Raw genomic sequence first — 16,241 nt, 5'->3', positions numbered from 1 at the left:
GAACAGAACAGCTTACTTTCTACAGAAAACAAACATTATTAACATTTACTTGAAAACTGATTTTGTATACTGTACATATGGTTTGAATCATATGTTTGTTTAAACCTTTTAGATTTCTTTTTGTGTGCTTCAACTTTTGTTAATATTACTATTGTTCCCTTGTGATCACTTATAATTTTTGTCTGTTGTTTATTTTTTGTGCAGTGTACTAAAGTTTTTGTATATTTTGAAGCCATGTAGTGTAAAAGAAAGAATTTAAATTTACATGAAAAATTAGAAGTTTTAAAAAATACGATTAACTTACTAAATGTAGTCAGACAGAAGCTGCAATGACAATAGGACTTTCTCATACCATTAAAAGCCGCAAAGAACTGAAGCCTATAGCCTCCCTAAATGAGAACGTGATGGTAAGAATGAAAATAATGTATATGCTTTATTTGAAGTGGTTTACCGAGGCAAGAACATTAAAATGTACCCATCAGTTGTGGAATCTTAATGGTAAAAGCCTGACAATTTGAAAAAAAATTGATTGATCATGATTTCAAACTGAAAGATTGTGGCTTTCTCACTGGAAAGAGAAACAATATTGTTTACAAGAAAACATTTGGCAAAAAATTGGATACTGATCAACCTGCTGCAAATGACAAGTAAGAACTGTGTTCCCAAGATTTTAAAAACTTTAAACCTGATGATATCTATAATTTTGATGAACTAGGATTATATTTCAGATTTCCTGATTTTTCAGTTTTAAAAAATTGACATCTCAAGTGGTAAAAAGCAGAAAGACCTCATAACAGTTTTCCTCATTTGCAACATGAGTGGAAGTGATAAAAAATAATGCCTAGTTATAAGCAAATAAAAAAAATCCTAGATGTTTCCGTGGCGTTTCCTTGCCTGTAAACAATTCAAACATGCAAGGATGATGTCTGATTTTTTTTCTAAGTTTTTGATTAAATGGAATAGAAAATTAATCAGTCAGAAAGGTTAATTAATTTTAAATTTTGTTTATTTTAGACAACTGAACAGATCATACACCAGTGAGCTATAATTTAAGAAACATAAATTGTTTTTTTCTTCTTTTTTTTTTTACCATCAAAGATGGCCATAGTAGATCAGGGAATTGCAAAAACCCTGAAAGTTTTATATAGAAAAAATATATAAGGAGGATGATGAGATGAAGCTGGACTTGAGAAGACTGCAAATGATATAGTGAAAAAGATTACACTTCTAGATGCTTCTCATATGTTATGCAAAGCTTGGAATGAATTAGAAGGTGAAACCATTCAAAACTGCTTAAAAAAAAACTAGTTTTATTGAATCTGATGCTAGTAAGTTCAATCTAAGATGTGGATGATGAAATTAATAAAGTGGATCTCTATTGGCAATGACATTTCTGTTTGTGCTCCTGCTACTGATGATAAAATTGTGTCAGAAATTATGAATGAAGGGCTGGAAGAGGGCAAGATCGAAGAAGCAGAGTAAGTTTGGCCACAAGCACAATCGTTAAAATAAATAACTGATGCACTATCAGTTCTATGGAAAAATCTGGAATAACACGGAGGAAAGCCAAAACAATTCTATGATTTTTATGAAGTGGAAAATGATGCCTTGGAACACTATAAAAAATATACTACACAAAAAGATAAGCATTTACATGGAATTATAAAATAACTGAAATTTGTGTTATCATAATGTAAGTTACATATTCATTTTTTCTTAATTCATTGCATAAAACATTTTTATAAATTTACATTTTACAGTATTCTCCATTTTTTTAGTATTTATGCGGTATCTTTTTATACTAAAGTATTATATTTAATAGAGTTGACTAAAACCAAAACACATAACAGTAAAGATAAGTTTTTCTTTGTTTTTTCATATAGATTAATTTGTTTTAATGTATCATGTTATATATCCAACTACAAACTGTACCTAACACATACTCATATATTCATTAAATTGTGTACATTGTTTTACGATATTTTTTACCTCCTTGTACAAAGTAAGTATTGTAATTTTAAAAAATATTGATTTCCAGATTTCAATGAAAATATCCATTTTGAGTAGTTTCAATGTGATGTCTGTACATATCTCGCATAACTAAAAATAGGATGTTGAAATTTTGGATTTAGAACTGTTGTAACATCTAGTTCTGCACCCTCCCCGCCCCTTTGGATTGCAGGGACTGAACCAAAAGTGTCCAAAAAAGCTCAAAATCCAAAAAAATTTGGATTTTAAAGTTTTTCTATACTGCAGTAATAAGTCCTCTTTGAAAGCTTTTCAACGATATATCATAAGTGGTACTTATTTTCATTGGTTCCAGAGTTATAGCCAAATAAAATTTTAATTAATGAAATATTTGAATCTTAGGGGAAGGCACATCAGTTGGAATCTAACTTCATCTCATTTTTTAACTTAAATATATTAATTTATTAATAATTATTAACCTCTGAGAGTAAAATTATTTTTACGATTAATAATAATAAAAAAAAAATCATAAGGTTTTAATGAAATAATAAAATTTTATGTACGTTCATTTTAAAAAAATTTTGTAAATGTAATTTACAAGGGCCTACAAGGAAGTCATGTGTTGTCCACATAAGATTTTTTATGTAAAATTAGGTTGCATTGTACAGGAAAATGACCTTCGATGCTTAATTGACTCACTTTTGTTATGTACTAAGTGATTCTAATAAGTGGTATCTACTATATTATGAAAACTGTGGGAGGTATGGTTCTGGAACTGGTTTTATTCAATTTGTCAAGTCAAAAACCATAAGAAACCATCAAGTTTACCCCTTAATTTGGGTTCCAAGAATTTCAGTATGGTTTTATTTCACTTTTACCCAACAATCAGAGAGAAATCTTTTGCTAGCCATAACTTACTAATAGAGGGTTTCTGGAACCATGTTTATATGAACTTTTTTCATTATTTCTATTAGTAGAAAGAACTAAAAAAGCGCCAGTAACATTACATAAATCACTCTGTATAAGGAAATTCTGATTTAAATCTTTTATTTTATCTCTTTTTAGAGAAGGCATGCAATTGAGGGATGTGTAGATGATAAAGATTTGAATTTATCAAATAGTTAACTGAGAAACTAGAAATTATATTAAGATTAAACTGTTACCAAAGAACAGAAAGGAAGAATAGTATCAAACCAGTCACATGATTGATTAAAATAAGAAAAGAAATGCATGGATAACAAACTATAATTCATTCACACACAACATAAAACTGGGTGGATGAAAAGATGCCACAGTAAGTCTGGCCAATTAAAATATAGATCATGCTCCATGATAATAGTGAAGCATTCAATAAAAATATGATCATAACAAAATAAACAAATACCATTGATATTTTTTTGTAAACAAAAAAATCACAGACAACTTCTTATATAAAGTACTGTAGAAGTTGAAAAAAAAAGAACATTTAAATTTATTAATAAATGGTAATGAATGCAAAGATAAAAAGAAAATGACATACCACATCAACCACTTCTGCCTTTTTCTGTGCGTAGGCACCCCACAACAGGAAGACAAGACCCTTATAATTATCACTAAGATGTTTAATAACAGCTGTAGTTAGCTGCTCCCAACCATGATCTTTATGAGAGTTGGGCTTGTTTGCTTGAACCGTTAACACAGCATTCAGTAACAATACACCTTGCACTGCCCAACCAAGAAGATATCCATCTTCTGGCAAGTCTAAAGCTTTGTAGTTTTTACTAAGTTCCTTGAACATGTTTACCAAGCTGTGAAAAATATAAAATATACAAATAAAATAAAACTGTGTAGAAATTTTACACCAACATGATAGTCTATTAACATACATAAGGAAATTATTAACCCTTCCACTCTGAAGTTCACATGGTATAATTAAGTGATGATGCTATCCAGACTCATAATCATATTATCTTGATCATCATTATAAATTGTTTAATTCACAGCTTTTATTTTTATTGTAAGATTTGAAACACAAATGCTTATAAAAAGACTTCAGAGATATTTCTAATAAAAAAAAGATAAATAGTTAAAAGAGATATAATTTAATTTAGAACCATACCTATCTAAATTGAATTTTATCTCTATTGTTACAAGCTATGAGTAAAAAACTCATAAAAATTATGAATTAAGCTCTAATACATGTACATTTTTATGAGTGCATTACTATGGCTTTTTTTGTATTTAAAAAATTTGAGTAATTTTTTGCATTACTCTACACTGAATGACAACTTTTTAACATCTTTTATTTGATTCTGTAGATCTCTATTAGGCTTATCTAAGTTTGAAAATGAATACTTCATTATGAAGTTTAATACAATATAGTGATGTAATACTGCATTTCTTCATGAGTTTTTAAGTAGTAAATGTTCAGCATGTCTCTGAAAATTACAATTTCAATATATATGCTAGGATAAACTGAAAAAAATCTTTAGACTGCTTAGAAAAAGAACCCTTAAAAAATGTCCTGACACAATTCTGAAAAATTTTTTTATAGGCTTTAAAATGTATGACAAATTCAAACTTGTTCCATCAAAAATTAACAAACTGTTATGAAGCCTTCTTCTTAAAATAACAGTATAAAGATATTTGATGAAGAAATGTTTTCAGTTTTTATGATATTTAGAAATAAACTGAGAAGTGATTAGTAAAATGTGTAAAAATTGCATCTAGCATGTAAATTCAGCTAACACAAGGAGAGGTCACTTGTTACACCAGTCAATCTACATTAAGGAGTTTTTGTAATGCATGTAGTTATAAAACATATGATACTTTTATGACTACAGAGAACTTGAGAAAAAATTAATATTTATACAATAAGGAAGTTCAAATATAAACAGCAATACAGTAAATTGCCCAGTATGATTTGCTAGTAATTTAGTGAGTTAATGATAATGAGTGATAAAATAAAGTGGAATTTAACACAGGTGTTAAACCGTTAAAATTATCTGCACTCAAAATTAATGAAATGATTTTTACAACTTTATTAAAACGATGTAACAGGTCTTTTGCTTTGATTTCTGTGTTGTTGAAATTGTTGGAAAAATAAGAATTTAACTGATTTTAATAAATATTCACATAAAAAAAACACCTTGTTCACTTGAAAAGTGTAATGGAATAACATACCAAATTCCATTGGTAGACATTAATTTTAATGATATTACAAAAATTTTTCAAAACTTGCTATATAGTTTTTAGTCATACTTTAATCAAATAATTATCATACATTGCACAAGTTTAATTAGAAGGTTAATTTGGATTTCGAAATATAACATCATATATTGAAATTTCTAACATATTTATAAAATATCAAACAAATTTTCAGACATTTACTATACAAAGTAACAAAATAGTGGTTTTTGTAAAAAGTTTTTATTCCAATACTTAATTAACTGTCACAATTTTCATCAATGATGCAAAATTTTATCAATAGGCAATTTCAGGAAGTATCTTAAATTATTACACCTGCATCCTTAATTTACCCGAAGAGGGGATGATTGCAAAAGTAATGATGGAATATTGTATTGTCACCTGATATTAGTAACTGTACAAAATTTCATCAATCAGCAATGTCAGGAAGTATGTTAAATTAAGGATGTGAGATTTGAGGACAGAAATGAAAAAAAAAAAAACACCTGCGAGTTAAAGAAAAGCAAGTAATAAAAGAAAATTATAAGCAGTTCTGTATATTTTCTGCAGAAAAGATGGTTTTAACTGTATAGTTATTTTATTTTTTTAATGCAGTAAACACATCAAACTAGACTGTAATTACCTAAAACATTGATATACATACTGTAAGTGAGCAAGTTCAAAAGCAATTTGAGTTCTAAACTTGTAGCAATCATTTTTTTTTTTTTGGGGGGATGTTAAGAATAAATACAAATTTATATATATAAAAAACATGTGAAAAGTACTCTTAATTCCCAATGTGTAGATTGGAAATCTTTTTTTGTGGAATGTATGTAAAATCAGAGGGAATATAAAAGTATGTATGAAGCCATCATATTTGAAAAGATATGGCAGAAATACAATAAAAGCCCTATCAGAAGTTGAGCAATGTTTCAAATAGCTACATGAAATGAACTTTTAATTTTTTTTAAAACTAACGAACATACAGCTTATAGCAAACAATAAACCATTCAAAACACATAGTTTGTTCAGATAATTTATAAATTAGTGATGCCATATTTGTATTCTAGTAAAAATGTGAGAGGAATGAGCAATGATAACAGGTATTATTGGAATTGCTAAATCAATGATTGAAATGGTACATATACTTCTTTAAAGTAGTAATATTCAAAATTATGTTCATAATTAAATTTTATACAACATTCTGATGGAGAGATCTCAGCATAAATACTGAGGATAAAGACAAAATATTTCATTTCTGTTTCTAAATACAATTTTCTAGACAATTTATTTTTATGAAGATCATATACCACAGGGATTTGAAGATAATCTCCTACTACATATTACAAGAGGTGCTGTGATATCTTGATGTGCATCAGATGTTGACAAAAACAAACACTAAGCAATTGATGAAATGCCATAAAAAAAGATTTATGACGAGGATATAAAAACAATAATTCTTGAGAAGAAAACACAGCAGAAGGTGGTGACAATGAAAATCTTGAGAAAGAAATTAACAGTTAGAAATTAAAAAACATGGAAATTCCATTCTCTTGATCTTGTTTTAAATTAACAAAGATTTAAATACTACTATACTTGAACTTTTCCGTAACAGAATGTTTTCTACCTTTTGGGACATGTAAAAAAATAAAAACTTACAGTATGGAAGCTCTTCGGTTCAGTCTCTTCCTAATTTCATTATTAATAGTGAAATGTGAATTTTTCCAAAAAAAAATGTTTTTATCTAGTTCAACCCTAATACCTTAAATACCCTTTTTAGCATATTCATAAAGTAATAAATTAATTGTAATAAAAAAACACTGTTTTATTTTTATTTACACATTGCATTCCAATGGAATGCAATGGGCAACTACATAAGAAAAAAACAAATTTCTGAAAATATTAGCACATTAGTTGAACCTCATTTTAAAAGACTAAAGAGAGAACCCACATAAGTGTATTTTTAATTAATGTGACTGAGGCCCTTAATTAGAGATAAACTATCTGTATTTAAATAATTGTAAATACTCACCTAGGAGGAGGAGGCAAACCCACTGGAACACTGAAACACAGACCTGAAATACATTTAAAAAAAATATATATATATATGTAAATACATACATTAGACTACTTTGCAGAGTGATAGTAGTTTACAGTGTTTATTCATGAATCACAATAAACGCCTAATATGCAACAAATTTCTGCTGCAGTAGTCAGTGGGCTAGGTGCTAAACCAGTCGGTCTTGAGTTTAATTAGGCAATTTTACTATTTACTTATTTAATAGTTTTTTTAATATTTTTTGTTTATATCATAATATTTTGATTTGATACATTTAATTTCAACACATATGTCGAAGAGTGGAATGAAGATTATTATTGATTGCCATAAATTTGATAGAAATAATAAAAAAAATGTATTATTAATAAATGTATTCAAAAAATAACTGCATTCAGGGGGAAATCATTAAGTCAATATTATTTAACAAATAGTTAACTTACTCAAAGGGATCTTTATGGAAATTACATTATTTTTATTAGAACATTGCTCTAGAAGCAAAAGTATAGTAATAAGCAAAAATGTTCCCATGATATTAAAAACCAAGCTTATTCTAGTAGCAATTGGTTATAATCTGATTAATATAAGATTGAAAACCATTTTTAATGAGAAAAGTGAGAAAAACAGGTAGTAAGAGTAAATAGGACTTCACAAAGATTTTTTTAATATGTTAGAGGAGGAAAAAGATATTGATAACGGTTTCAAAGCTTCTTTACTATAAATCTGATTAAAAGAGAACCGATAAGTAAAAATTGATCATACACAAATACCATCTGAATTACTGCGCTATCTAGCAAAATTACCTTAGATTCCAATAAAAATTTTATTTCTACCAAATTAAGAAAAGCAAGAGTGGAGAAACTTGAAAACTAACAGACTAAAAGTTTACACTCTCATGTTTTGTAATTACTTAATGGGCATTTTCAGGAAAATAGAGTAGAAGCTGAATTATATAAACAAATTCAGTGTCAGAAAAAATAGGGGAACAACTTAGGAGCAACTTTAGCTCCTCGGATAAATTTTTGTAATTAATCATTTTACTCTTTTCTATTTTATTTTTATAATTTTATTTATATTACATATTTTATTTTTGTCCTCTGTTGTTTATTAGTGACATACAAACTGATCTCTGTTAATGTACGTGAAGTCTTTGAATGTCTAAATTAAAATGAGAAAACTTACTAATTTATTAGTATTATGATTTTTTAAATTTTGATACTACTTTGTGGTAAATTTTTATAAAAGAATAATGATGATTTCATTTAAGTGAGTTGAATTTAAAACACATTTACAATAATGCAAATATAATTAAATTGTTACATGAAAAATTAATCTATCAAAGAAAACAAACTGATAAGACATCAAGATATGTCTTATCAGTTTAAAATTCAATGTAAATAATCAGATTATCAACAATAATTATAACTTTTACTTTTCACCTCTTTTGGCACACTCTAATGATATTAAAAAATGTTTTATTTAAAGTTTTGCATTTTTTAATATTTTGAGGTATCACAGTTCAAAAAACATAGTTTAGCAGTAATGAGACCATAGTATTGTAATTGAACTATTGTGGATTTTTTTTTCATCTTAGTTTTAATTAAGCCATGGCATTTATAGTGTATGCAAAATCTGAAGGTGGGTCAGCAGTGCACTGTGGCATCCCCTCCACTGCTCTTAACGTCACTTAGCGACTTCTCACATCAGCAGTCAAATTAGTGTATTTCAAAAATCACATCCATTAATTTGTTGACTTGCATCGCATCCAATAACGACAATACTATTATAGTAACAAAATACGTTTTGGTAATTTGTTGTTACAAATAAAATTATTTAATCCTAATATTTTGAGATGTATATGAAGTAATTTCTTTATTGAAAGCATATGGTTTTTCCAAGTATGTTAAACTAAAGTTTTGGTATTAACAGAAATACAAAAAATAAATATATTAATACAAGGTCTGTAAACAAAGTAATGAGACTAGTTTGTTTTTTTGGCAGCCAAAGCGTGGCAACATTGTAAAGTTACTAGTAAACATATGATTATATGAACAGCTGATTTATAGGTATTAATATTTTTAATCTACAGTTGTCACATGTGACGTAAACAAACTTTTTGTGAAACAAGTTTCTATTGTGCGTTATAAAAATGAGTGCTACTAATTATGAGCAACATTGTACAATTGAGTTTTGTGTTAAACTCAGTGAGAATGCTGCTGAAACTTTTTCAAAATTGAAATGGGCATATGGAGATGACGCTCTGTCATGAGCCCAAATTTTTAGGTGGTTTAAAGCATTTTCAGATGGCCGGAAATCAGTTGTGGTCGATCAATGCTCTGAAAGACTGTTAACGTCAAAACATGATGACTATGTTGGGCGAATCAGACTTGATACGGTACAACCAGTGATTAACTGTCAAAATGATTGCAGAACAATTGAACTTGAATCATATCAGTCCCATCAGATTTTGACAAACAAATAGGACATGAAAAAGATTTGTGCAAAATTGATCCCAAAAAATTTCACAGTTGAACAGAAAAACAACAGGGTGAAAGTGTGCCACGGTCTTCTAGGTAGATTGAAACTGATCCTGTATTTTCTAAAAAATGTTATTACTTGTGATGAATCTTGTATGTCTGAGTACGAGACCGGAAAAAAATGCCAGAGCAAGGAGTGGCACACTTCAAATTCACTATGTTCCAAAAAAAGCAGAAATGAGTAAATCAAAAATATGCTGATTTGTTTCTTCAATAGTAATGGCATTGCCCATAAGGAGTTTTAACTGGATGCTGCATCGAGTTGTGTATGATGGCACCTTGTCACACTGCACTGAGTTAACTAGTTTTTGGGAAAGAAAAACATTCCTGTAGTTCCTCAACCACCTTATTCATCTGACTTGAGTCCCTGTGAATTTTTCCTGTTCTCGATTTAAAAAAAAAAAACAAAAAAAACACTTCAAAGGACACATTTTGGAACAGTAGAAAACATAAGAAAAACGTAACTAATCATCTGAAGGATATTCCAGTTTCCGAGTTCCAACACTTCTATGAACAATGAGAATACAAACCATTTGAAGCGTTGCATGGCTCCCCAACGAAATTATTTCAAAGGTGACAGTCCATATACGAGGGTTATTTTTTTTCAAGTTCTGATTGGTCCCAAAATTAAAACCACAGTGAAAATAAAATTTTTTTTATTTGTAACAAGTACTTATATAGTTACACTATTTCTTTACATAGTCGCCACTCCGATTTAGACATTTGTCATAGCGTGGTACCAACTTTCCAATACCCTCATCATGGAACAGAGCCACCTGTGTTTTCAGCCATGTTTCTATGCTGGTCTACAGCTCGATGTCTGTGCCAAAATGTTGACCTCCTAGCCAGTGTTTCATGTGAGCAGAGGTGAAAATCAGATGGACCCAAGTCCAGGCTATATGGTGGGTGATCAAACATTTCCCAAAGAAAACGCTGTAGTGTGCAGCCTGACCACCTAAATCATGAACATCTGTACGTCCTGCTTTAAAGTTCCTGCACCATTGTCGCACTTTGCTGTCACTCATTGAAGTTTCACCGTACACATTATTTATTTGTCGATGAATTTCAGCTGCATTACACCCCCCAGCCTGAAGAAATTGAATTACCGCACGCACTTCACACTTCTCGGGAGATGGTATTGTTGTAGACATGTTTACGTGCTAGCTGCGTGTTCAGAACTAAACGAAGTGACACGGCGTGATTGAAGGGCATACTAGAGATGCTGCGCAACACATATGTGCAAAGGTTCATCCGTTTTTTGCGCGGGTTTTTATTTCACGACCGATCAAACCTTGAAAAAAAAATAACCCTCGTATAATTGGATTGTAAATAAAAAGTTTTTCTGAACCAGTCTTTACCTTATTTACAGACCTTGTATGACATAATACAAAAGTATATGAAATGAGTTATTTATTTATTACAGGCTATAATGCTATGATTTTCTTTTGACATGGCAGAGTTATTATGAAAATTATTTCTAAATAGCACGTACCTAATATTCTTCTAACATTTTAACTAATATTCTTTTGAGTTTGCAGGCCTATAAAACTACAAAATAAAAACATTAAATTGTAAAAAAAAAGCAACAACAAATAGTGTTAAAGAAATGTGAATAATAGTAACAGAATTATAATCATTATTAAATTTATTCTAAAAAAAATTATGAATACTGAGATATTAAGTTTGTACTGCAATAAACATAAACACTTGGCATGTGTTCTGCATGCCAAGTTAAAGGAGTGGGATAGAGAAGGCAAGTAAGACGGACCGGCCTTTAGATTTTACATACACTATATTATACTAGCTCTAATATATTAGAGGTTACAATAATATATACTGGAGGTTACTAATATATTTGTACATGGTTACCATTACTGGTGGTAAAATTAGTAATTTTATACTCCAAAGCACAGCAGAGAAAATTCAGAATAATTACCTGAATTTTTTTTTTGTGTGTAAAATATGATGGAAGTTTTAAGCAACAACTGAACCAAATAACCCTGGTCAAAATTCAGAGAATGATTGCCAGTTACACTACGAATATACAAATTGAAATACATACCTGAATTTTGTCTGCACCACTCACTGTATCCTTAAAAAAATTACTTCTGTAAATAATGTAAACCTTAAATAACTAAATCATTAAAAATACAACTAATACCACTGAAAATCTTTTGTTTAAAGGCAACTTTAGAAGTCTGGGGAAATCTCAATTAGTAATTAATTTGAAGAAATGTATAAGTCTATGAAACTCGGGATTTAATTCCTTGGATACACGAAAAAGATCAGATTTGGTAAAGGTGTGAACTTCTACAACCTGCTGGACTCCTATGATTTACATTAAAAAAAAAATGAAATACTGTTATTGTTTCATTTCAAAAATGCTCAAACTTAAAAAACAAATTAAAGACTTGGAAATTCCGTTCCTTTGACCTTATTTTAAACTAACAAAAATTTTATGATTGCTATACTTCAACTGTTCTACACCAAAATGCATTCTACTGTTTGGGACAATTATAAAATGAGCTAAGGCTTCAGTGCTTCCTCAGACTCTTTAGATCCCTAAATTAATAAAAATTTTAAATGTTGGTCATCTAAACGGTACTTTCAAAATTATATTCTGTTTGTGGAGATAAATAAAAACTCAATGATGTTAAAATGTTTGACCCCTCTAACTCCCTTAAATTTACTCTTAAATTAAAAAAAAGAAGAAAAGTTTTTAGTCTTGAAACCCCTTGCTCGTCAGGCTCCCTCTAACTTCCCTCAATTTATAAAAAAATGAAATAATACAATATTCTAATCAATTTTTTTTAAAAATCTACTTGTGAGGTTCAGTAAGAAAAGAACTCTATACTTTCATAGAGATTGTAGTGCCTAATTTGTGACAGGTCACTTGCGCACTTCATCCTTAAATGAATAAAACTGAAGTTTTCAAACATAAGTTCTACTTTAAAGGATAAGTATAAAATAGAAAAGTATATTGAGACTAGTAAAAGGATTCATGGTATTGAAAGCTTAAATCCCATTGTCTTTCAGGTACTTAATCCTCCTTTAATAATACAAATTGAAATTCCATGATTCACTGGAAAAAGAAAATTAAAATAAAAGCAAAGTTACTGCATAAGAAACATGTCTTGATGAACACATTGAACAAAAGTTAGAGAAAGTTATCTTCAAAGACTTCAAGTCTGTGCAATATCAACACTTAAACCACTGAATCATGGAGGTAACTGCAACTCTCCTTGCATTCTTGGGAGAGTGCAGGAAGTGGATTAATAAACTCATTGGTGAAGGGTAACTCACAGAGCTGAACATCATTGGTTGTAAGGTCTTCATCTGAACCAGCAAATATATTACTTAGAATAATTTAAACCCAACCAAGGTGGCAAATTATTCGACAGGGAGTGTTTGAATTGAAGATGACGAGACAGTGGGAGAGCTTGGCCGACAGGTTGTGACAAGACTTAACCAGATGTAACATGTTTATTGGCAGCTACCCACACCACTCATGCACTGTTCTACTACTATCAGTGCTATTTCAACCACCAGCATACATAAATCGAGTTTTTTCCGACCTCCGTGATCAAACCTGGTTTTGTTGGTGGAAATATATTTTCAGGCCATAAAGTGAACTTTTCATTTTCAAAATGGCTTCAAGAGGCTGTAAAAATTCTGCAGATTCTTTTTTATATGTATGGTGATTTAATGGTGGAAAGGCAAAAAAATATAACAAGTTTCATTTGACACGTATTTGAGTGACAACACAAGATCAAGAAAAAAGAGCTTTATGAACTAAACGATTTGGTTCAAGACTTAAGTCTAACCAAAGAAAATGCAGAACTGCTTGGTTTGAGGCTTAAAGAGAAGAGCCTGCTAGCAGCTGGCGCCTCATTTTCCTGGTTCAGATACAGAGAAAAGGATTTCCTTCTGTATTTTTCAGAAGGAGAATTTGTCTTCTGCACTGATGTACATGGACGTTTGACTCAATTTAACATTCCGTGTGAAAGTACAGATTGAAGATTGTTCATAGATTCGTCCAAAAGAAGTCTCAAAGTTGACCTACTTCACAATGGAAATACATATCCGTCTATACCCATCGTACATTCTGTCCCAAAAGAGGGTTATTATAATATGGAATTTGTACTTGATATATCAATGAATGTAGGACAGCAAAGAGGATACACAAAGTATCCTTCTTTTTTGTGTAAATGGGATAGCAGACAGAGAAAAGTATTGGATAAGGAAAGACTGACCAAAAAGAGCTTCATTAGAATGGATCTGAGAGCTTTTCGCTCTCATAGATCTGAATAAAGTTCTCCTTCTACCTCTGAATATCAAGTTAGGCTAGATGAAACAATTTGTTAAAGCCTTATCCAAAGAAGGTAAATGTTTTAAATAACCTGTGCCAAATTTCCAGTGTTATGAACTGTCAAACTAAAAGAGGGTGTGTTACTGGTCCGGACATCAGAAAACTTCTTAAAGGTAGTAATTTTGAGAAACAAATGAAAATTGCAGAAAAAGAGAAAAAAACGTGGGGAGCCTTTAAAGACTAAGTTTCTAAACAATAAGAAGGATCCAAACTTCAAACAATCATTGAGAACATGGTACAAAGTGCAAAAATTTAGGCTATTCCAAGAGCTTTAAGGTTCACTTCCTAAATTCACATGTGGACTACTTTCCTGAAAATCTGAGTGTCATTAGTGAAGAGATGGGCGAGAAATTTCATCAGGAGATGAAAGAAATAAAGGATTTTAAGGAAGATGGACTACAATGATGACAGACTATTGCTGGATGTTACACCGAGATGAACCCTATCGAGAACATAGAAGGAAAAGTGCGAAGCAGCATATACGTTGTCCAAAGAAACTTTACACATGGAATAAAACTGTAAGTATTTTACATACTTTGTCATTAAGGGTGGGGAGTGGTTTCCAAAGGCATGATATACCTCATACAAATTAATTAAATAAGTAAAATTAAATTAATTAAAAAATGCATTAAAACAGAATTTAGGCTTACTTCATTAGAAATGAAGGGGTCAATGATCCCCCCCCAATCCTCTTCAGACCACTCAACCGTTTTGCTATAAGAATACATAATATAACCAAAAAAAGTGAATATATTATATTAATCTATTATAATAAAAAGTTTTCTTTCTATTTCATTACATCTCATTTTCGCAATTTTTCAACTTCATACAAATTTTGAAATTTGAGAAAAATCCTGATGTTTTCAGATTCAGTGCTAAAAATAAATAAAAATCAATTATAAAAAAACAACCACTGCGGGCTTGTGTTATAAATGTTTAGTGTCCTTATTACAAAGATTACTTTCTGTAACATTTTTTTGTTTTAATTTTTAAAATAAATGAATATTTACGTTGAAATTCATTACAATATGTAAACATAACCGAACTTGCAGTTCTTTTACTAAATTGGTTAATTTGTCATCAGATGTGATCATTTGATAAAACTAATTATTCAAAAATACAAATTTATCTGACAAAAAACCAATTCATATTTTATATGTTTTTAAAAGTCGTTTCAAAATATTTTTGGCTGTACTCAGAACTCAATCTCTGAGATAATTAGAAAAAACTTTCAAGGATGTTACAAAATCTTTTATCATAAATTATGGTTTGGTTGTTACATAAGTTTATATTCTAATAATTATCATCACTGACCATCTTGGATAAAAATGTAGCAAATGTTATAATCAATCCTTAATCTTTTTTTCCAGCAGTGAAAATGATACTTAAACATTAAAACAATTATTACCACTTATTTCGTAGTAATTCAAAACAAAATAACATACCATGCGCTTGTCTTGGGTTATGATATGGATCTTGACCTAAAATTACAACTTTAACTTCATTCACTTTACAAAGTTTAGTCCATGTCCATACTAAATCTTGTGGAGGATATATAGTTTTGCTGTTCCTTTCAGCAGTAACAAAATCACTTAACTGAAACATTTAAGACATAACACTTAAAAATTTTAGTCTTTAAGTTCCAGATACATGAAGGATTAGCTTATTATTACAATTATGGTTTGTTTTTTTTAATCACAGAATACATAATTTATGGGCATTTTTAATTTAATTTAAAAAATCCTGTTTAATATTTGTTGCTCATAGCTGATGACAAGATAATTTTTTTTTTTAATCTCAAAAACTAAAAATTAAATTAAATTAATTGTATAATTAAAAAATATATTTTTTTTTTAACTGTGCATATTAAAATATTTTATAGATTATGAAACATCTTTTATATGATTTCATAATGTGTTAACAAATAAAATCAAGTGGTGTAAACATAATTTCTGAAATTTAACAAGTCAAACATAATTCTTTAAGTTCTGTAAAAATCATTTTTCCGTAAAGATTTTTATACTGAATTGTAATAAGTATTAAAAATTGTAAAATAACTGAAAATGTTATTTTTCTAAAAAAATACTTACTTTTATCTTATTGTAAAATTAAAAAAGCACTAACTTATGCCTTACTTAAAATTTAA

General features: G+C 29.4%; 1 protein-coding gene across 2 annotated transcripts in view; it reads right to left on the bottom strand.

The window, feature by feature from the left end:
* LOC142330989 (uracil-DNA glycosylase-like) overlaps positions 1–16,241 on the bottom strand; it is a 33,251-nt gene that overhangs the window by 14,713 nt on the left and 2,297 nt on the right. For both annotated transcript variants that reach the window (XM_075376519.1, XM_075376510.1), the window contains 3 exons: positions 15,541–15,691; positions 7,166–7,208; positions 3,488–3,755 (listed from right to left, as the gene is read on the bottom strand). In XM_075376519.1, coding sequence (XP_075232634.1) covers positions 3,488–3,755; positions 7,166–7,208; positions 15,541–15,691 — 462 coding nt within the window. The remainder of the gene's footprint in view (positions 1–3,487; positions 3,756–7,165; positions 7,209–15,540; positions 15,692–16,241) is intronic.

This window comes from Lycorma delicatula, chromosome 1, assembly GCF_047948215.1.
Source record: "Lycorma delicatula isolate Av1 chromosome 1, ASM4794821v1, whole genome shotgun sequence".
In the NCBI taxonomy this organism is placed as follows: Eukaryota; Metazoa; Arthropoda; class Insecta; order Hemiptera; family Fulgoridae; genus Lycorma; species Lycorma delicatula.
Note: the sequence above shows the minus strand (reverse complement) of the source record. Positions and strands in the feature narration are given on the sequence as shown.